General features: G+C 38.1%; 2 protein-coding genes across 2 annotated transcripts; one reads left to right on the top strand and one right to left on the bottom strand.

The window, feature by feature from the left end:
- The first annotated feature begins 8,870 nt into the window (after window positions 1-8,870).
- Window positions 8,871-10,231, top strand: LOC149696977 (P2X purinoceptor 7-like). The gene is made up of 5 exons (XM_089867382.1): window positions 8,871-9,130; window positions 9,206-9,424; window positions 9,507-9,784; window positions 9,853-9,984; window positions 10,053-10,231. Exons 1-3 carry the CDS (start codon window positions 8,871-8,873, stop codon window positions 9,667-9,669), a joined length of 642 nt encoding a protein of 213 aa, XP_089723508.1. The 3' UTR covers window positions 9,670-9,784; window positions 9,853-9,984; window positions 10,053-10,231.
- LOC149696976 (uncharacterized) lies at window positions 10,157-13,730 on the bottom strand. The gene is made up of 9 exons (XM_089867367.1): window positions 12,730-13,730; window positions 12,472-12,667; window positions 12,032-12,404; window positions 11,810-11,974; window positions 11,539-11,725; window positions 10,968-11,210; window positions 10,731-10,896; window positions 10,520-10,668; window positions 10,157-10,440 (listed from the first exon to the last, which is right to left on the bottom strand). The coding sequence occupies exons 1-9, from the start codon at window positions 13,310-13,312 to the stop codon at window positions 10,235-10,237; spliced, it is 2,268 nt and encodes a 755-aa protein (XP_089723493.1). The 5' UTR covers window positions 13,313-13,730; the 3' UTR covers window positions 10,157-10,234.
- Window positions 13,731-20,715: the final 6,985 nt, after the last annotated feature.

The following is a 20,715-nucleotide window of genomic DNA, read 5'->3' as shown; positions in this document are numbered from 1 at the left end:
TGTTTGTATACGATTAGCTTAATTACTCGACTACTGTTTGTCGTAGCCCTAATTCTTAGTATGGCTAGATGGGGGACAAATTGGTCTATAACATACTCAAAGGACATCCCCGTATCTCCAGTAGAAACAGAGTAACGAGCCTGCAAAGTATATTTTAAAAAATCAAAAGTAACCTTCTAACAATAAGTGAGACAAAAAGTAAGTTGACGACGATATTGAGGTAGCCTCAAGTTTAAAGTATCCTTGTATGGGGAGCAAAGAGTACTATAACATATCCAAAGGAGATCCCAGTATCTCTTGTAGAACAAGAGTTATGAGCCTCCAAAGTTAAGTGCAAAAATCACAAGTAACATAATAAAAATAAGTGAGACGATACCAAAGTTGACGAATATTTTGCTTAATATCTCGGCCCTTGTTTGTCGTAGCTCAATGTTTTTAGTATGGTTAGATGGGGGACAATTTGGACTATAACATATCCTAAGGACATCCCCGTATCTCTAGTAGACACAGAGTTATGGGCCTGCAAAATATAGTCTAATGCATTTCCTATGGAGGGGTTTGTTTGTTTACGATTAGCTTAATAACTCGACTACTGTTTGTCGTAGCTCAATGTTTTTAGTATGGTTAGATGGGGGACAAATTGGACTATAACATACTCAAAGGACATCCCCGTATCTCCAGTAGAAACAGAGTTACGAGCCTGCAAAGTATAGTCTAATGCATTTTCTATGGAGGGGTTTGTTTGTTCACGTATTGCTTAATTACTTGACCCTGTTCTTTCGATTAAAAATAATAACATATCTTTAGTGTAGCGGTTATCGCATCCGCCTCACTCTCGGAAGGCCACAGGTTCGAAACCACGAAGTTTTTTTTTTTTGCTTGGAACATGCAAAGACCTTTATAATTATCCGAACATTTGTGTCAAGGTCACATTATTTACATCCCCGTATCTCTGGTAGAACCAGAGTTACGAGCCTCCAGAATTTAGTCTAATGTATTTCCTATGGAGGGGTTTGTTTGTATACGATTAGCTTAATTACTCGACTACTGTTTGTCGTAGCCCTAATTCTTAGTATGGCTAGATGGGGGACAAATTGGTCTATAACATACTCAAAGGACATCCCCGTATCTCCAGTAGAAACAGAGTAACGAGCCTGCAAAGTATATTTTAAAAAATCAAAAGTAACCTTCTAACAATAAGTGAGACAAAAAGTAAGTTGACGACGATATTGAGGTAGCCTCAAGTTTAAAGTATCCTTGTATGGGGAGCAAAGAGTACTATAACATATCCAAAGGAGATCCCAGTATCTCTTGTAGAACAAGAGTTATGAGCCTCCAAAGTTTTGTGCAAAAATCATAAGTAACATAATAAAAATAAGTGAGACGATACCAAAGTTGACGAAAATTTTGCTTAATATCTCGGCCCCTGTTTGTCGTAGCTCAATGTTTTTAGTATGGTTAGATGGGGGACAATTTGGACTATATCATATCCTAAGGACATCCCCGTATCTCTTGTAGACACAGAGTTATGGGCCTGCAAATCATAGTCTAATGCATTTCCTTTGGACGGGTTGTTTGTTTACGTTTATCTTAATTACTCGGCCCCTGTTTGTCGTAGCTCAATGTTTTTAGTATGGTTAGATGGGGGACAAATTGGAATATAACATACTCAAAGGACATCGCCGTATCTACAGTAGAAACAGAGTTACGAGCCTGCAAAGTATAGTCTAATGCATTTTCTATGGAGGGGTTTGTTTGTTCACGTATTGCTTAATTACTTGACCCTGTTCTTTCGATTAAAAATAATAACATATCTTTAGTGTAGCGGTTATCGCATCCGTCCCACTCCCGGAAGGCCACAGGTTCGAAACCGCGAAGTTTTTTTTATAATTATCCGAACATTTGTGTCAAGGTCACATTATTTACATCCCCGTATCTCTGGTAGAACCAGAGTTACGATCTCCAGAATTTAGTCTAATGGATTTCCTAAGGAGGGGTTTGTTTGTTTACGATTAGCTTAATTACTCGAATACTGTTTGTCGTAGCTCAATGTTTTTAGTATGGTTAGATGAAGGACAAATTGGACTATAACATACTCAAAGGACATCCCCGTATCTACAGTAGAAACAGAGTTACGAGCCTGCAAAGTATAGTCTAATGCATTTTCTATGGAGGGGTTTGTTTGTTCACGTATTGCTTAATTACTTGGCCCTGTTCTTTCGATTAAAAATAATAACATATCTTTAGTGTAGCGGTTATCGCATCAGCCTCACTCCCGGAAGGCCACAAGTTCGAAACCGCGAAGTTTTTTTTTTTTGCTTGGAACATGCAAAGACCTTTATAATTATCCGAACATTTGTGTCAAGGTCACATTATTTACATCCCCGTATCTCTGGTAGAACCAGAGTTACGAGCCTCCAGAATTTAGTCTAATGTATTTCCTATGGAGGGGTTTGTTTGTTTACGATTAGCTTAATTACTCGACTACTGTTTGTCGTAGCCCTAATTCTTAGTATGGCTATAGTCTGTCAAACGAAAGAAGAGCCCTGAGAAATTTGTCCAAATTGGTGTCGCTACCATCGACCCCATAGTACTTTATCAACTTGTTTTGTTTTGTCAATAGTCGTCTGTAATATAGTCTGCTATAAACAGATAGGCTTAATCTTTTACTTTAACTTATTTCATTAAAATATATTGCAATGCTAGTTCAACAAAGATAAAACTGGTGTCTTGTCGTTAATTTTGTTTTATATTCTTTAATACTCGATGATCGTAAAAAACCATGAAACATAAACATATTTAATATATATTGCAAAATGTATTGGTTCTATTGCGATTAAGCCTATCTGTTTATAGCAGACTATATTACAGACGACTATTGACAAAATAAAACAAGTTGGTAAATTACTATGGGGTCGATGGTGGCGACACCAACTTGGACAAATTTCTCAGGGCTCTTCTTTCGTTTGACAGACTATAGATGGGGGACAAATTGGTCTATAACATACTCAAAGGACATCCCCGTATCTCCAGTAGAAACAGAGTTACGAGCCTGCAAATTTTTTTTCAAAAATCAAAAGTAACCTTCTAACAATAAGTGAGACAAAAAATAAGTTGACGACGATATTGAGGTAGCCTCAAGTTTAAAGTATCCTTGTATGGGGAGCAAAGAGTACTATAACATATCCAAAGGAGATCCCAGTATCTCTTGTAGAACAAGAGTTATGAGCCTCCAAAGTTTAGTGCAAAAATCATAAGTAACATAATAAAATAAGTGAGACGATACCAAAGTTGACGAACATTTTGCTTAATATCTCGGCCCCTGTTTGTCGTAGCTCAATGTTTTTAGTATGGTTAGATGGGGGACAATTTGGACTATAACATATCCTAAGGACATCCCCGTTTCTCCAGTAGAAACAGAGTTACGAGCCTGCAAAGTAGAGTCTAATGCATTTTCTATGGAGGGGTTTGTTTGTTCACGTATTGCTTAACTACTTGACCCTGTTCTTTCGATTAAAAATAATAACATATCTTTAGTGTAGCGGTTATCGCATCCGCGTCACTCCCGGAAGGCCACAGGTTCGAAACCGCGAAGTTTTTTTTTATAATTATCCGAACATTTGTGTCAAGGTCACATTATTTACATCCCCGTATCTCTGGTAGAACCAGAGTTACGAGCCTCCAGAATTTAGTCTAATGTATTTCCTAAGGAGGGGTTTGTTTGTTTACGATTAGCTTAATTACTCGACTACTGTTTGTCGTAGCCGTAATTCTTAGTATGGCTAGATGGGGGACAAATTGGTCTATAACATACTCGAAGGACATCCCCGTATCTCCAGTAGAAACAGAGTTACGAGCCTGCAAAGTATAGTCTAATGCATTTTCTATGGAGGGGTTTGTTTGTTCACGTATTGCTTAATTACTTGACCCTGTTCCTTCGATTACAAATAATAACATATCTTTAGTGTAGCGGTTATCGCATCCGCCTCACTCCCGGAAGGCCACAGGTTCGAAACCGCGAAGTTTTTTTTTTTGCTTGGAACATGCAAAGACCTTTATAATTATCCGAACATTTGCGTCAAGGTCACATTATTTACATCCCCGTATCTCTGGTAGAACCAGAGTTACGAGCCTCCAGAATTTAGTCTAATGTATTTCCTATGGAGGGGTTTGTTTGTTTACGATTAGCTTAATTACTCGACTACTGTTTGTCGTAGCCCTAATTCTTAGTATGGCTAGATGGGGGACAAATTGGTCTATAACATACTCAAAGGACATCCCCGTATCTCCAGTAGAAACAGAGTTAAGAGCCTGCAAAGTTTATTTTCAAAAATCAAAAGTAACCTTCAAACAATAAGTGAGACAAAAAATAAGTTGACGACGATATTGCGGTAGCCTCAAGTTTAAAGTATCCTTGTATGGGGAGCAAAGAGTACTATAACATATCCAAAGGAGATCCCAGTATCTCTTGTAGAACAAGAGTTATGAGCCTCCAAAGTTTAGTGCAAAAATCATAAGTAACATAATAAAAATAAGTGAGACGATACCAAAGTTGACGAACATTTTGCTTAATATCTTGGACCCTGTTTGTCGTAGCTCAATGTTTTTAGTATGGTTAGATGGGGGACAATTTGGACTATAACATATCCTAAGGACATCCCCGTATCTCTAGTAGACACTAGAGGTGAGCGGGCCCTACAATACCCGTCGCCAAACAGCAGGCCTACCCGGTTAGACGCAGGCGTATGTTTGCTAAGCAACGTCATTTAGTAGAGCAAAAGGCTTAAATCCCTATCAGAAATAATACGTCAGAGCAGGGGAAGGTAAACTGCTTAAGGTGTGAAACCAATGTTGGCATGCGTTATCGCGCCCGCGGGCAAAATATGAAACGATACCACAGCCTGCTATCGTTCGTGGATAGTGCGTTGCCTATGTGGCGGGCACATTTGGGCGGGTTCAATTATGAACTCGTTGCGTATGTTGTACTTAGGATTAAAAAGGATAAAGCCAACAGTCATGGGCAATAGTATCATGTTAAGTGCAGCAGCGTTAAACAATTTTGCCTTAGGATTTTGCTTTGAGTATATTTATTAGAGTTCAAGAGGAGTTTCATGAAATTTTATTATATGGCAGCCTGGTATCCTTTTAAATATTACTACGTGGTGGCCCATTTCTAGCAGCTAATAGAAAACAGCGTTAAATAAAACATCTCTTTCACACGTTATATACCTCGATTAGAAAATGCTTTTTCATTGGTTTTTAGCCATATCGTAGTATACGATAGGCTCTTAGTTTGACCCGAGCCGTAGTAGTAGTAGTAGTGGCCGGGGTTGTCGCTTCGTTATCGTCAGATTTTAGCTTAAAAGGAACTTTATATTACCACAACCCACCCATAGGGGTAACTGGGCTCGGTTAGAAATTTAATTTTAATTAAAATTTTTTTGAGATCGCAGCCGGGATTCGAACCCGGGTCGCTCACGTAGTAGACGGAAATTCTACCACTGAGCTATAGAGACTTGATAGAAACCCCGAGTTTTTTATTATTTATTTTTATCTCTAAAATGTCAGGGTGATGTGGGGTGGGTTACCTCTTAATCTGTGGGGGTCGGATACTTTTGAATTTTTATCTGTGGGGTCGGATACTTATGAATTTGTATGTTTGGGGTTTTTATATTTATTTCCTTTTTTTTATGTGCTAATTAAATAGATAACGATTTTCCTTGTTTCGTTCTCGTTCGGTAGCTATCGTCATTTATGTTATGTTTGACTGGGACGTTTTGGCGGTTAATTCAAATGTGGGTTTAGATAGAGCTAACATAGTGTTAAATGAGCGTTATGCGTTTGATCATTTTAGCATTGCTAAAGGTAATTCGAGGGGATTATCACTAAAATGCGTAATCACTATAACTAAACTTTCTCTTTCAAAAGTTTCTGGGCATAAGTCCTTGTTAGAAATTTATAAGATGCGATAAGTGTGCATCGGCATAAGTCTGTTGTAAACTCATCGAGGGGATTAACACTAAAAACTATCTGTTCTTCGATTCGCCGGAATATTAGAATTACAGCATAAGTAAATTTATACGGTTTTAATTTAATCACTGTTTAGAGTGGGAATCGAGGGGCTATCCACTCTGATTTTATGCACGGTAAATCATTTAAGCATTGAAAAAGATAGCGCTATTCACTCATTAGGGTAAGGTATAGAGGGGTTATCCACTCATTAGGGTAGGGTATAGAGGGGCTATTCACTCGTACGATATGGCTACTATTACGAGCCCTTGGGCCGTCTTGTTAATAACTGGGATGTCGATATCTACCTTTAGAGACTATCAATTTACCTTTGTGAGTCACGTACAAAGAGTTAGCAGGACGTCGTCTAAACATATTAACAGAAACTAGTAACGATATCTGGTTATGAATGCGGGATGCTAATAGTTAATATTTACGTGGCAGAGGGAGTGAAAACAATCTATAGGGAGCCAGTTATTTCGCTAATAAACTTCGTGTTGTTGAAATTATTGAAATATAATAACTCTGCATTTGGGTCGTGTTTGCAAAATGTTGTCACGCATGAACTTCTATGCGTTTACTACATAGCCACAGCAACTACACGAACTTTATGTACTACTTACTCTATGGAAATATAAAAATGCTAATTGAGTAACGTTTGTAAAACTGGACTGCCATTTAAAAACGAAAACGTTATCTAATCGTCTAAAGTCCACATTCGTACATTCTGTTTTATATAACCCTAGATTCTTGCCTAATTTGATATGGCATATTTTTTAAATCTATTAGATCCAATCTTGCTATATTCTACTTTTAAATCATCTACTATCTGCGTATACCATTCGACCTGGTATACAGACTAAATACCCCCAAGTCAAAAGACCCCCGGTCATAATCCCCCCATTTTTAAAAACGTACAAAATCCCCCTCTCTCAAGACAAAATCCCCCGGTCATTTTCCCCCCATCCAAGTTAAGAGTACAAAATCCCCCCACTATCAAGACAAAATCCCCCCACTCTGTAGACAAAATCCCCCTACTCTGTAGACAAAATCCCCCTACTTTCTAGTCAAAATCCCCCTACGCTCTAGACAAAATTCCCCGGTCATAATCCCCGGTTATGTTATGTTAGGTTAGGTTAAGTTAGGTTAGGTTTGGTTGCGTTTGGTTGCGTTTGGTTAGGTTAGGTTGCGTTTGGTTAGGTTAGGTTAGGTTGCGTTTGGTTAGGTTAGGTTAGGTTAGGTTTGGTTTGGTTAGGTTAGGTTGCGTTTGGTTAGGTTAGGTTGCGTTTGGTTGGGTTGGGTTGGGTTGACATTGAACAGTTCTTGAACTGTATCGGAAATATTTTGGCTTGGAATTAAGAAAATCTACTTTCAATATTAAAGAATATAATTATTAAACGCATGAATTGAAGTTTTTTTCCTTAAAAATCTTCATATAAATTGAAATCGTTCTCTAGGGTATTTTGTCGTAAACACAGTTTGTGGGGAATTTGTCCTGGGGCTGGGGGTTTTTTGTCTTTGGCATCCATTCGGGGGAAATTGTCCGGGGGATTTTGTCTCCTACCTGAGGGGATTATGTCCTTTTCTTCTCAAATGGGGGGGGGGGATCATGTCCGGGGGATTATGTCCTACATTCAGTAGACCTAGTTAATATTTGTAAATAAAAATGCCTAATCTCTATAAAATTTCTTTGGAAATAATTATAAAACGGAGCTTCTTTCATGCATTACTAGTCTTAAACCATCACGACAAAGCCAATATCCTTTCACAGATGCTTACGCATCACGGTATTGTTTCAAAAAATAGTGTCCTTTTATCGTGGGCGGAAGCCTGGCGATTTTAGTTGTCTCTTTCACGTAGTGTAACAATACACGCAAAGTCTAACGAACGCCTGTATATAAGTTTATGTTCGACGATAGGCCTGCGCATAAGTTTTTGTTCAATGAGAGGCCTGCAAAGTCAAAAATCTAGAGATTAACAACTAAAACGTCATCAAGCCTGTTCAATGTAATCTTCAGGCGCCATTGTGGAACTGTACATTGTATATCATGTAGTTACGGGACAATGCCCGCCTGCAACAGCGGGCACACATCGGTAACCAACAAACCTCCTGAAACTTAAATTCAGCCCTCGGAATAACGGTCGAAGCCCTTAGGGACACTGCCCGCGGTCGCTTGAGCCCGCTATATCTGGCATGCCCACTCACCTCTAGTAGACACAGAGTTATGGGCCTGCAAAGTATAGTCTAATGCATTTCCTATGGAGGGGTTTGTTTGTTTACGATTAGCTTAATAACTCGACTACTGTTTGTCGTAGCTCAATGTTTTTAGTATGGTTAGATGGGGGACAAATTGGACTATAACATACTCAAAGGACATCCCCGTATCTCCAGTAGAAACAGAGTTACGAGCCTGCAAAGTATAGTCTAATGCATTTTCTATGGAGGGGTTTGTTTGTTCACGTATTGCTTAAAGGGTATGCGCAGCTTTATTTGAAAAACCTTTCATTCATTTAACAAAAGATAGAATTTCTTTCAAAGAATCCAAAAATATCAAACTTTTAACTCTCCGATTTGTAGTTATTTAATAAGATAAGTTTGAATATATAAAGTTTCTATCCCCATTTTTCAAATTAGGCCGCCATTTTACCAAAGTAAAAACAAGTATATGACGTCAGATACTTGTCTTTCACTAGAGGGTTTTTGGGTCGGGACTCGGGGAAACGAAATCTTCAGTTGCGCGTCCCGACTCCCGGACCGGCCAGACCGCGCTCCACTGCGTCGTCTGCAATCACGGAGCAATTCTGTTTTGATTTTTAAGAAGCGGAACTTAGCGGATAGTTTAGCTGAAATTTTACCAGTTATGTCTTCAAACTCGAGTAGTGAGTCGGATAATCTGGTCGATGTGTTGTCAGATTTTTCAATTAATTTAAGCGGTTCGTCCGAGTCTGAAGGGGAGGGTGCAGTTGTTAGGCCTAGGATTCATGAAAATCTAGGTGCACAACCCTATCAGTTCGAGCCTGAGGCGCGACCTAACCCCGAGGCGCGACCTAATCCCCCACCAGATGAAATTGTAGAGGAGCCAGAGAGAGAAGGGCATGAACGACTTAACAACAATAACTGGTAGGCATTTAAATTAATCAAGGCTACCTTATGGTTAACAAAATTTGGTGATGAACGTTGCTTCTAAATAACCAGGTGTACTTGCGGGTTTTGTGTTCCAATGAGCTCCGTGGAAGAGAGTATTTGTTGCCAGGAGATAAGAAAAGTGTGGGACAAAATCCAAGCCCAACACACCTGCATTACTCAGCACCCAGGCACAGAATATGTTTATTTAAATATTTATAGCTTGGAGGCTGGAGTTTATGAGTACTGCGATAACAACTTCGTTATACCCAATGATGCTACAATTCACAAGTATACCAAAACTACACCAATTTATTTATATGCATATGTGTCCTAACAAACTTAGCATTTAACCACTTAAATTTTTATTTAGAACGTACCGCTACATTGCTTACCGCAAGTTCACCAGATGGATTCACAAGCGTTTGAGACGGGGCCAAAGACGCGCAATTCCTAGCTGCGTTTTGACGAAGATCAGAACTGCATTTCCATCTGAAGAATATGCTGGATTTCGTTACCCACGCATTAATGACTAAATTAAAATAATTAAGAATGGCACAAGGGCTGGGCTCATAATAGCCACATCGTACTCAAATTGATTACACTTCTTCTGGTTAAACTATAATTGTATTCCCATTTTATGGTATAAAGGTATGCCAACTTCCTATACTTATTTTAAAGAGAGAATGACATCCGCTATAACATTTCTCGTATTATAGACAATCCTTATGGCGTAAGTGTGAGAACGACAATGATGACTTAAAACTCAGATACCGTGTAACGAGGAGGCTAATTCCGTTAACACTTCTTCTGATTAAACTATAATAGTATTCCCAATTTATGGTATAAAGGTATGCCAACTTCCTATACTTATTTTAAAGAGAGAATGACATCCGCTATAACATTTCTCGTATTATAGACAATCCTTATGGCGTAAGTGTGAGAACGACAATGATGACTTAAAACTCAGATACCGTGTAAAGAGGAAGCTAATTTGACGAATGTGAAATAATTCTGACAATATTTATTTTTGTATTATTTTTTAATTAATGGATGTAATAATGTGTAGCTTATTAAAACTACCACATCGAGCGACTGGCTTTATTCGCCTTCATTTTCTTCAACTCTAAAACGTTTCTTTGCCTTGTATGATTCAATTGCTTCTGATTTTTCAGGGTGAACATATTGAGCACTTAACGGTCGTGGAATTGGTACGGACTCGACTTCTCTATCATATAAATCTTTTGCATTCTTCATGCTCAATTCCGCTCTATCCATTACAATTTTGAATAAATTCTGCACATAATCTAATTTTATCCAACAATACGAAAAAAAAAAATAATTAAAACGAAGTTTACTAGTAAAAGTTTTATATTATTAAATTACCGTATGTAGATGGCTCCTTGATAGGTCTTACACTATACTCGCCTAGTTTAGCCTTAGGAAAAGAAACACTGTAACGCAAAGTGCCATCCGCTTTGCGAGCGTGAGCTTTGTTAGAGTTTTCATTGAAATGTAAGACTGACAAGAACAATCTGCAAAGTTAAATTAAATTATGTTTGTCTTATGTGGGCAAAATAAAGAAATATAATTTTACCTAGCTTCCATAATTTTGTAGGGGTAATAAACACTCTTGCTTGCAAAGTGCAACACCACAGAGTGATATGCTTCTACATTAGATGTTTGTACAGTGGGTGATAATTGGCCTATGTCATGGCTGGCGAGCTTCACAATATATGCTAGTCTATTGTATGGCTCAGATACTGCAATTATTAGTTGTTAAAATTCATTGAGAGTAGTAGACCAAAGCCATAATTTTTGTCATCTTTCTTACAATGTACGAGCCATTCTTTTGGTGTTATTTGTTCGTGAGCACACTCTGGAAACAACCCACCATGACCAGTATGCACATTTGTGACATGACGAAGAACAGAAAGCCATTTGTCTTTTGCCAACTCCGCGTTTCCGTAGCTTGAAACAGCACACCAATAAACATGGTTTACAATGCTACGCTTCCATTGCAAAAGAACTTCACAGTTTTTTTTCTTTCCTGCAGCCTCAATTTTAGTTTTAACCCCTAGATGAATATAATTTACAATTAGGCCTATATTCATTAATTTTTTTGGGGGTTTTGAGGGATTAACGAAGGCTCCCTAGATAAAATAATGGATGGTGCACACTCCTCTGGCAAGGGGGAACATAAGTTGTATAGAATAGCGTAATCTCAGAGCTAAACAGCGTTACATTTCCGTGCATTAGGCGCGAATATTTAACCCAGTAGTAGGCAAGGACTGGTTTTTCCGCGAAAATATTTCATGTAAATCAATGAGAAATTCCATTTTTGGGTTGGAAAAAAAAAATAACGTGCACCAACCGTCATTTTACCAGGGGAGCCTTGGATTTACCTTTTGCAAGATGCCAGCAATCAAAAAAATGCTTTACAGCGGGATGCTCTTCTCTCATGTGCTTCCGAATACCTTTATGTCTGTCAGTTACAATACTTCCAACTGTTATACCACTGACTTCCAAGTAACGTAAACCTCTGCGTAATCCTTCCAATTCCATTGCCTGGCTACTATTAACTTCAGTAGACTAGAAAAAGAATATTTCAAAAAGCTTGCCTCATTAATAATAATTAATTAAAGTCCATATAAAGTCGTGTTTTTGTAGATTTACCTGGACAAGTTGCAAATGTATGACTTTTTTCGTAGTGCTCTCCAAAAAACAATAACTTCCAAATAAAGCAGAATAACCTGGTGAATCACACCTACCATCTCCACCAATGTCAATGGTTTTGCCCTCAAATGATGTTAATAGCTCATCTTCTTGTCTTATCCATGCCTACCATAATGTCAGTAATTTGAAATATAAATCTTTCATGCACCAAAACCATCTTACTTCTCGAATAGCAGGAATTAGATAAGCTTCTTGTATGTTGCAATAAGCTCTTTTCTGGATCATGGCTATACCAATAGACTTAAACATTCTCAAAACTTTAGTAGGATTTAGTCCAGCGAAAAGGATAGCTGCCGCAGTCAAGAGATTCCCCAAAGGTTTTCTCATCATTTTGGGTTGACTTTCCCAAACAAAAGTGTGGTTGTTTTTGCAAACAGCTTTAACCGTGACCAGTGATCCCAAAATTGATAGAGTTTGAGTGCATGGCGCCAAACAAGAAAAACAATATTTGAACAATACTAATAACGCTGACTGAAAAACTAAGAATTTTGGCTCTGAAACTGGATTGTCAATAACATCCAAATGATCCGAAGAGCTATTAGTAATAATATAGATTTATTTTATACTTTATAAAATGTAATTCACGTATCAAAAATACATACCGAATAAAACTAGTATCTCCGAAGCCAAGACTTGAAGGAGTAAAACTAGTATCAAGTGGGTCAGACTCTATACTTTCATCATCACTCTCATGAATATCTGACATTTCTTCATCTTTTGTCATAGTTGTATTATGATTTATAAAATCAGTTTGGGTTCCAATACTGTTCACGCTGTTTAATTGGGTCGTTTGACATGCTAAGTAAAAGTTGTCTCGGATTACACATTTAAATAAAATCTAACTACGAATATTTTAATACCTTTATGCCGATTGCTGGGAAAAGCTTGAATGCCAACACTTTTGCCAAGATTATAAACTTGGATATATTTGTCTTTACCTACCGTATTTCTCTGCAATAACTTATCGCTCTGCGGTTCATCTGGGCGGCTAATTGATTCTTCACCTTTTGATTTTGAATATAATTTTTCAAGGCCGAAAGCGCGACTTCGGTGTGGCATAGGGCTTGTTGCACAGATTTTTTTTACGGGCAAAGGTCTCTGAAGTGGTTCTGCACTGCCACTGCAGCCTGCAGAAAGTTCTTTGGGTTTCTCAATGAAAGAATCGGAAGGAAAAATAGTTGGTATTGCCGACGTAATTAAACGTGACTTTTTCTTCTTTCCCAAGGTTTTTACAACGTCTGGATTATATTCAAAACATTCATTTGTAAAGTGAGCTGAACATACGAGAGATCTAGCTTTCGGTTCCCAGTTTGGTCTATCAATATTTTTTAACCATTTTTCTGCTAAAGAAGGGTCTTTAGGAAATATGTGAAACGAAATATCCTTATTTAAGTTGTTGTTTTTACAACGTGGAACTACGCAAATCGTACTCGGTTTAGACATTTTTTATATCTATTTTATATTTAGTTCAGTTACCCAGAAACCAGAAAGTACAGTAGTACACGCTACAAACAAGCAAAAGTTTAACGCGGTAAAATAAGTAGCAGACGTCACGTAACCTCAACCACGAGTCGACTCCAAAGAGTCCAAACGCTTCGCGCCTAGAGAGTCCGGACTACCGTTTTCGCATAGAGCCAAGATTAAGGCTCCATGGTTTTTCCCGCGCTTATTCAGTTGACGTCAAAAAACAAGCTGGTAAGGCAAGAGTATAGGTATGGAAAAATTCAGTTTTGACGATTTTTAAATTGATTTTAAGTATAGAATTAATTGTTAAATTATTTTAAAAAGTTGATTTTTATAAATTAGAGACTCGAAAGTGTAACTTTAGACCTTTTAAGATATAAAATAAGATATGAAATTAAAGCTGCCTATACCCTTTAATTACTTGACCCTGTTCTTTCGATTAAAAATAATAACATATCTTTAGTGTAGCGGTTATCGCATCCGCCTCACTCTCGGAAGGCCACAGGTTCGAAACCACGAAGTTTTTTTTTTTTTGCTTGGAACATGCAAAGACCTTTATAATTATCCGAACATTTGTGTCAAGGTCACATTATTTACATCCCCGTATCTCTGGTAGAACCAGAGTTACGAGCCTCCAGAATTTAGTCTAATGTATTTCCTATGGAGGGGTTTGTTTGTATACGATTAGCTTAATTACTCGACTACTGTTTGTCGTAGCCCTAATTCTTAGTATGGCTAGATGGGGGACAAATTGGTCTATAACATACTCAAAGGACATCCCCGTATCTCCAGTAGAAACAGAGTAACGAGCCTGCAAAGTATATTTTAAAAAATCAAAAGTAACCTTCTAACAATAAGTGAGACAAAAAGTAAGTTGACGACGATATTGAGGTAGCCTCAAGTTTAAAGTATCCTTTATGGGGAGCAAAGAGTACTATAACATATCCAAAGGAGATCCCAGTATCTCTTGTAGAACAAGAGTTATGAGCCTCCAAAGTTTTGTGCAAAAATCATAAGTAACATAATAAAAATAAGTGAGACGATACCAAAGTTGACGAAAATTTTGCTTAATATCTCGGCCCCTGTTTGTCGTAGCTCAATGTTTTTAGTATGGTTAGATGGGGGACAATTTGGACTATATCATATCCTAAGCTTAATTACTCGACTACTGTTTGTCGTAGCCCTAATTCTTAGTATGGCTATAGTCTGTCAAACGAAAGAAGAGCCCTGAGAAATTTGTCCAAATTGGTGTCGCTACCATCGACCCCATAGTACTTTATCAACTTGTTTTGTTTTGTCAATAGTCGTCTGTAATATAGTCTGCTATAAACAGATAGGCTTAATCTTTTACTTTAACTTATTTCATTAAAATATATTGCAATGCTAGTTCAACAAAGATAAAACTGGTGTCTTGTCGTTAATTTTGTTTTATATTCTTTAATACTCGATGATCGTAAAAAACCATGAAACATAAACATATTTAATATATATTGCAAAATGTATTGGTTCTATTGCGATTAAGCCTATCTGTTTATAGCAGACTATATTACAGACGACTATTGACAAAATAAAACAAGTTGGTAAATTACTATGGGGTCGATGGTGGCGACACCAACTTGGACAAATTTCTCAGGGCTCTTCTTTCGTTTGACAGACTATAGATGGGGGACAAATTGGTCTATAACATACTCAAAGGACATCCCCGTATCTCCAGTAGAAACAGAGTTACGAGCCTGCAAATTTTTTTTCAAAAATCAAAAGTAACCTTCTAACAATAAGTGAGACAAAAAATAAGTTGACGACGATATTAAGGTAGCCTCAAGTTTAAAGTATCCTTGTATGGGGAGCAAAGAGTACTATAACATATCCAAAGGAGATCCCAGTATCTCTTGTAGAACAAGAGTTATGAGCCTCCAAAGTTTAGTGCAAAAATCATAAGTAACATAATAAAATAAGTGAGACGATACCAAAGTTGACGAACATTTTGCTTAATATCTCGGCCCCTGTTTGTCGTAGCTCAATGTTTTTAGTATGGTTAGATGGGGGACAATTTGGACTATAACATATCCTAAGGACATCCCCGTTTCTCCAGTAGAAACAGAGTTACGAGCCTGCAAAGTATAGTCTAATGCATTTTCTATGGAGGGGTTTGTTTGTTCACGTATTGCTTAATTACTTGACCCTGTTCTTTCGATTAAAAATAATAACATATCTTTAGTGTAGCGGTTATCGCATCCGCCTCACTCTCGGAAGGCCACAGGTTCGAAACCACGAAGTTTTTTTTTTTTGCTTGGAACATGCAAAGACCTTTATAATTATCCGAACATTTGCGTCAAGGTCACATTATTTACATCCCCGTATCTCTGGTAGAACCAGAGTTACGAGCCTCCAGAATTTAGTCTAATGTATTTCCTATGGAGGGGTTTGTTTGTTTACGATTAGCTTAATTACTCGACTACTGTTTGTCGTAGCCCTAATTCTTAGTATGGCTAGATGGGGGACAAATTGGTCTATAACATACTCAAAGGACATCCCCGTATCTCCAGTAGAAACAGAGTTAAGAGCCTGCAAAGTTTATTTTCAAAAATCAAAAGTAACCTTCAAACAATAAGTGAGACAAAAAATAAGTTGACGACGATATTGCGGTAGCCTCAAGTTTAAAGTATCCTTGTATGGGGAGCAAAGAGTACTATAACATATCCAAAGGAGATCCCAGTATCTCTTGTAGAACAAGAGTTATGAGCCTCCAAAGTTTAGTGCAAAAATCATAAGTAACATAATAAAAATAAGTGAGACGATACCAAAGTTGACGAACATTTTGCTTAATATCTTGGACCCTGTTTGTCCTAGCTCAATGTTTTTAGTATGGTTAGATGGGGGACAATTTGGACTATAACATATCCTAAGGACGTCCCCGTATCTCTAGTAGACACAGAGTTATGGGCCTGCAAAGTATAGTCTAATGCATTTTCTATGGAGGGGTTTGTTTGTTCACGTATTGCTTAATTACTTGACCCTGTTCTTTCGATTAAAAATAATAACATATCTTTAGTGTAGCGGTTATCGCATCCGCGTCACTCCCGGAAGGCCACAGGTTCGAAAGCGCGAAGTTTTTTTTATAATTATCCGAACATTTGTGTCAAGGTCACATTATTTACATCCCCGTATCTCTGGTAGAACCAGAGTTACGAGCCTCCAGAATTTAGTCTAATGTATTTCCTAAGGAGGGGTTTGTTTGTTTACGATTAGCTTAATTACTCGACTACTGTTTGTCGTAGCCCTAATTCTTAGTATGGCTAGATGGGGGACAAATTGGTCTATAACATACTCGAAGGACATCCCCGTATCTCCAGTAGAAACAGAGTTACGAGCCTGCAAAGTATAGTCTAATGCATTTTCTATGGAGGGGTTTGTTTGTTCACGTATTGCTTAATTACTTGACCCTGTTCCTTCGATTACAAATAATAACATATCTTTAGTGTAGCTGTTATCGCATCCGCCTCACTCCCGGAAGGCCACAGGTTCGAAACCGCGAAGTTTTTTTTTTGCTTGGAACATGCAAAGACCTTTATAATTATCCGAACATTTGCGTCAAGGTCACATTATTTACATCCCCGTATCTCTGGTAGAACCAGAGTTACGAGCCTCCAGAATTTAGTCTAATGTATTTCCTATGGAGGGGTTTGTTTGTTTACGATTAGCTTAATTACTCGACTACTGTTTGTCGTAGCCCTAATTCTTAGTATGGCTAGATGTTGGACAAATTGGTCTATAACATACTCAAAGGACATCCCCGTATCTCCAGTAGAAACAGAGTTACGAGCCTGCAAAGTATAGTCTAATGCATTTTCTATGGAGGGGTTTGTTTGTTCACGTATTGCTTAATTACTTGACCCTGTTCCTTCGATTAAAAATAATAACATGTCTTTAGTGTAGCGTTTATCGCATCCGCCTCACTCCCGGAAGGCCACAGGTTCGAAACCGCGAAGTTTTTTTTTGGCTTGGAACATGCAAAGACCTTTATAATTATCCGAACATTTGTGTCAAGGTCACATTTTTTACATCCCCGTATCTCTGGTAGAACCAGAGTTACGAGCCTCCAGAATTTAGTCTAATGTATTTCCTATGGAGGGGTTTGTTTGTTTAAGATTAGCTTAATTACTCGACTACTGTTTGTCGTAGCCCTAATTCTTAGTATGGCTAGATGTTGGACAAATTGGTCTATAACATACTCAAAGGACATCCCCGTATCTCCAGTAGAAACAGAGTTACGAGCCTGCAAAGTATAGTCTAATGCATTTTCTATGGTGGGGTTTGTTTGTTCACGTATTGCTTAATTACTTGACCCTGTTCCTTCGATTAAAAATAATAACATATCTTTAGTGTAGCGGTTATCGCATCCGCCTCACTCCCGGAAGGCCACAGGTTCGAAACCGCGAAGTTTTTTTTTTTTTTGCTTGGAACATGCAAAGACCTTTATAATTATCCGAACATTTGTGTCAAGGTCACATTATTTACATCCCCGTATCTCTGGTAGAACCAGAGTTACAAGCCTCCAGAATTTAGTCTAATGTATTTCCTATGGAGGGGTTTGTTTGTTTACGATTAGCTTAATTACTCGACTACTGTTTGTCGTAGCCCTAATTCTTAGTATGGCTAGATGGGGGACAAATTGGTCTATAACATACTCAAAGGACATCCCCGTATCTCCAGTAGAAACAGAGTTACGAGCCTGCAAAGTATAGTCTAATGCATTTTCTATGGAGGGGTTTGTTTGTTCACGTATTGCTTAACTACTTGACCCTGTTCTTTCGATTAAAAATAATAACATATCTTTAGTGTAGAGGTTATCGCATCCGCCTCACTCCCGGAAGGCCACAGGTTCGAAACCGCGAAGTTTTTTTTTTCTTGGAACATGCAAAGACCTTTATAATTATCCGAACATTTGTGTCAAGGTCACATTATTTACATCCCCGTATCTCTGGTAGAACCAGAGTTACAAGCCTCCAGAATTTAGTCTAATGTATTTCCTATGGAGGGGTTTGTTTGTTTACGATTAGCTTAATTACTCGACTACTGTTTGTCGTAGCCCTAATTCTTAGTATGGCTAGATGGGGGACAAATTGGTCTATAACATACTCAAAGGACATCCCCGTATCTCCAGTAGAAACAGAGTTACGAGCCTGCAAAGTATAGTCTAATGCATTTTCTATGGAGGGGTTTGTTTGTTCACGTATTGCTTAATTACTTGACCCTGTTCCTTCGATTAAAAATAGTAACATATCTTTAGTGTAGCGTTTATCGCATCCGCCTCACTCCCGGAAGGCCACAGGTTCGAAACCGCGAAGTTTTTTTTTTGCTTGGAACATGCAAAGACCTTTATAATTATCCGAACATTTGTGTCAAGGTCACATTATTTACATCCCCGTATCTCTGGTAGAACCAGAGTTACGAGCCTCCAGAATTTAGTCTAATGTATTTCCTATGGAGGGGTTTGTTTGTTTACGATTTGCTTAATTACTCGACTACTGTTTGTCGTAGCCCTAATTCTTAGTATGGCTAGATGAGGGACAAATTGGTCTATAACATACTCAAAGGACATCCCCGTATCTCCAATGGAAACAGAGTTACGAAACTGCAAAGTTTTTTTTCAAAAATCAAAAGTAACCTTCTAACAATAAGTGAGACAAAAAATAAGTTGACGACGATATTGAGGTAGCCTCAAGTTTAAAGTATCCTTGTATGGGGAGCAAAGAGTACTATAACATATCCAAAGGAGATCCCAGTATCTCTTGTAGAACAAGAGTTATGAGCCTCCAAAGTTTAGTGCAAAAATCATAAGTAACATAATAAAAATAAGTGAGACGATACCAAAGTTGACGAACATTTTGCTTAATATCTCGGCCCCTGTTTGTCGTAGCTCAATGTTTTTAGTATGGTTAGATGGGGGACAAATTGGACTAAAACATACTCATAGGATATCCCCGTATCTCCAGTAGAAACAAAGTTACGAGCCTGCAAAGTATAGTCTAATGCATTTCCTATGGAGGGGTTGTTTGTTTACGTTTAGCTTAATTACTCGGCCCCTGGTTCTCGTAGCCCAAAGTTTTTAGTATGGTTAGATGGGGGACAAATTGGACTATATCATATCCTAAGGACATCCCCGTATCTCTAGTAGACACAGAGTTATGGGCCTGCAAAGTATAGTCTAATGCATTTCCTATGGAGGGGTTGTTTGTTTACGTTTAGCTTAATTACTCGGCCCCTGTTTGTCGTAGCCCTAATTCTTAGTATGGCTAGATGGGGGACAAATTGGTCTATAACATACTCAAAGGACATCCCCGTATCTCCAGTAGAAACAGAGTTACGAGCCTGCAAAGTATAGTCTAATGCATTTTCTATGGAGGGGTTTGTTTGTTCACGTATTGCTTAACTACTTGACCCTGTTCTTTCGATTAAAAATAATAACATATCTTTAGTGTAGAGGTTATTGCATCCGCCTCACTCCCGGAAGGCCACAGGTTCTAAACCGCGAAGTTTTTTTTTGCTTGGAACATGCAAAGACCTTTATAATTATCCGAACATTTGTGTCAAGGTCACATTATTTACATCCCCGTATCTCTGGTAGAACCAGAGTTACGAGCCTCCAGAATTTAGTCTAATGTATTTCCTATGGAGGGGTTTGTTTGTTTACGATTTGCTTAATTACTCGACTACTGTTTGTCGTAGCCCTAATTCTTAGTATGGCTAGATGAGGGACAAATTGGTCTATAACATACTCAAAGGACATCCCCGTATCTCCAATGGAAACAGAGTTACGAGCCTGCAAAGTTTTTTTTCAAAAATCAAAAGTAACCTTCTAACAATAAGTGAGACAAAAAATAAGTTGACGACGATATTGAGGTAGCCTCAAGTTTAAAGTATCCTTGTATGGGGAGCAAAGAGTACTATAACATATCCAAAGGAGATCCCAGTATCTCTTGTAGAACAAGAGTTATGAGCCTCCAAAGTTTAGTGCAAAAATCATAAGTAACATAATAAAAATTAGTGAGACGATACCAAAGTTGACGAACATTTTGCTTAATATCTCGGCCACTGTTTGTCGTAGCTCAATGTTTTTAGTATGGTTAGATGGGGGACAAATTGGACTAAAACATACTCAAAGGATATCCCCGTATCTCCAGTAGAAACAGAGTTACGAGCCTGCAAAGTATAGTCTAATGCATTTCCTATGGAGGGGTTGTTTGTTTACGTTTAGCTTAATTACTCGGCCCCTGTTTGTCGTAGCCCAAAGTTTTTAGTATGGTTAGATGGGGAACAAATTGGACTATAACATATCCTAAGGACATCCCGGTATCTCTAGTAGACACAGAGTTATGGGC

This window comes from Phalangium opilio, unplaced genomic scaffold, assembly GCF_054372755.1.
Source record: "Phalangium opilio isolate 3A_F unplaced genomic scaffold, DU_Popi_V2 ptg000021l_1, whole genome shotgun sequence".
Taxonomy (NCBI): Eukaryota; Metazoa; Arthropoda; class Arachnida; order Opiliones; family Phalangiidae; genus Phalangium; species Phalangium opilio.
The sequence above is the reverse complement of the archived record's forward strand: the minus strand, read 5'-3'. Positions and strand labels throughout refer to the sequence as shown.

What these genes read in the sequence shown, in the direction of transcription:
- LOC149696977 (XM_089867382.1), top strand. Translation starts at nt 8,871, where the DNA reads ATGTCTTCAAACTCGAGTAGTGAGTCGGATAATCTGGTCGATGTGTTG. An exon ending in CGACTTAACAACAATAACTG is followed by an intron (nt 9,131 to 9,205) that starts GTAGGCATTTAA and finishes CTAAATAACCAG; the next exon opens with GTGTACTTGCGGGTTTTGTG. An exon ending in AATGATGCTACAATTCACAA is followed by an intron (nt 9,425 to 9,506) that starts GTATACCAAAAC and finishes ATTTTTATTTAG; the next exon opens with AACGTACCGCTACATTGCTT.
- LOC149696976 (XM_089867367.1), bottom strand. Translation starts at nt 13,312, where the DNA reads ATGTCTAAACCGAGTACGATTTGCGTAGTTCCACGTTGTAAAAACAAC. An exon ending in TCCCAGCAATCGGCATAAAG is followed by an intron (nt 12,668 to 12,729) that starts GTATTAAAATAT and finishes ACTTTTACTTAG; the next exon opens with CATGTCAAACGACCCAATTA. An exon ending in GGAGATACTAGTTTTATTCG is followed by an intron (nt 12,405 to 12,471) that starts GTATGTATTTTT and finishes TATTACTAATAG; the next exon opens with CTCTTCGGATCATTTGGATG.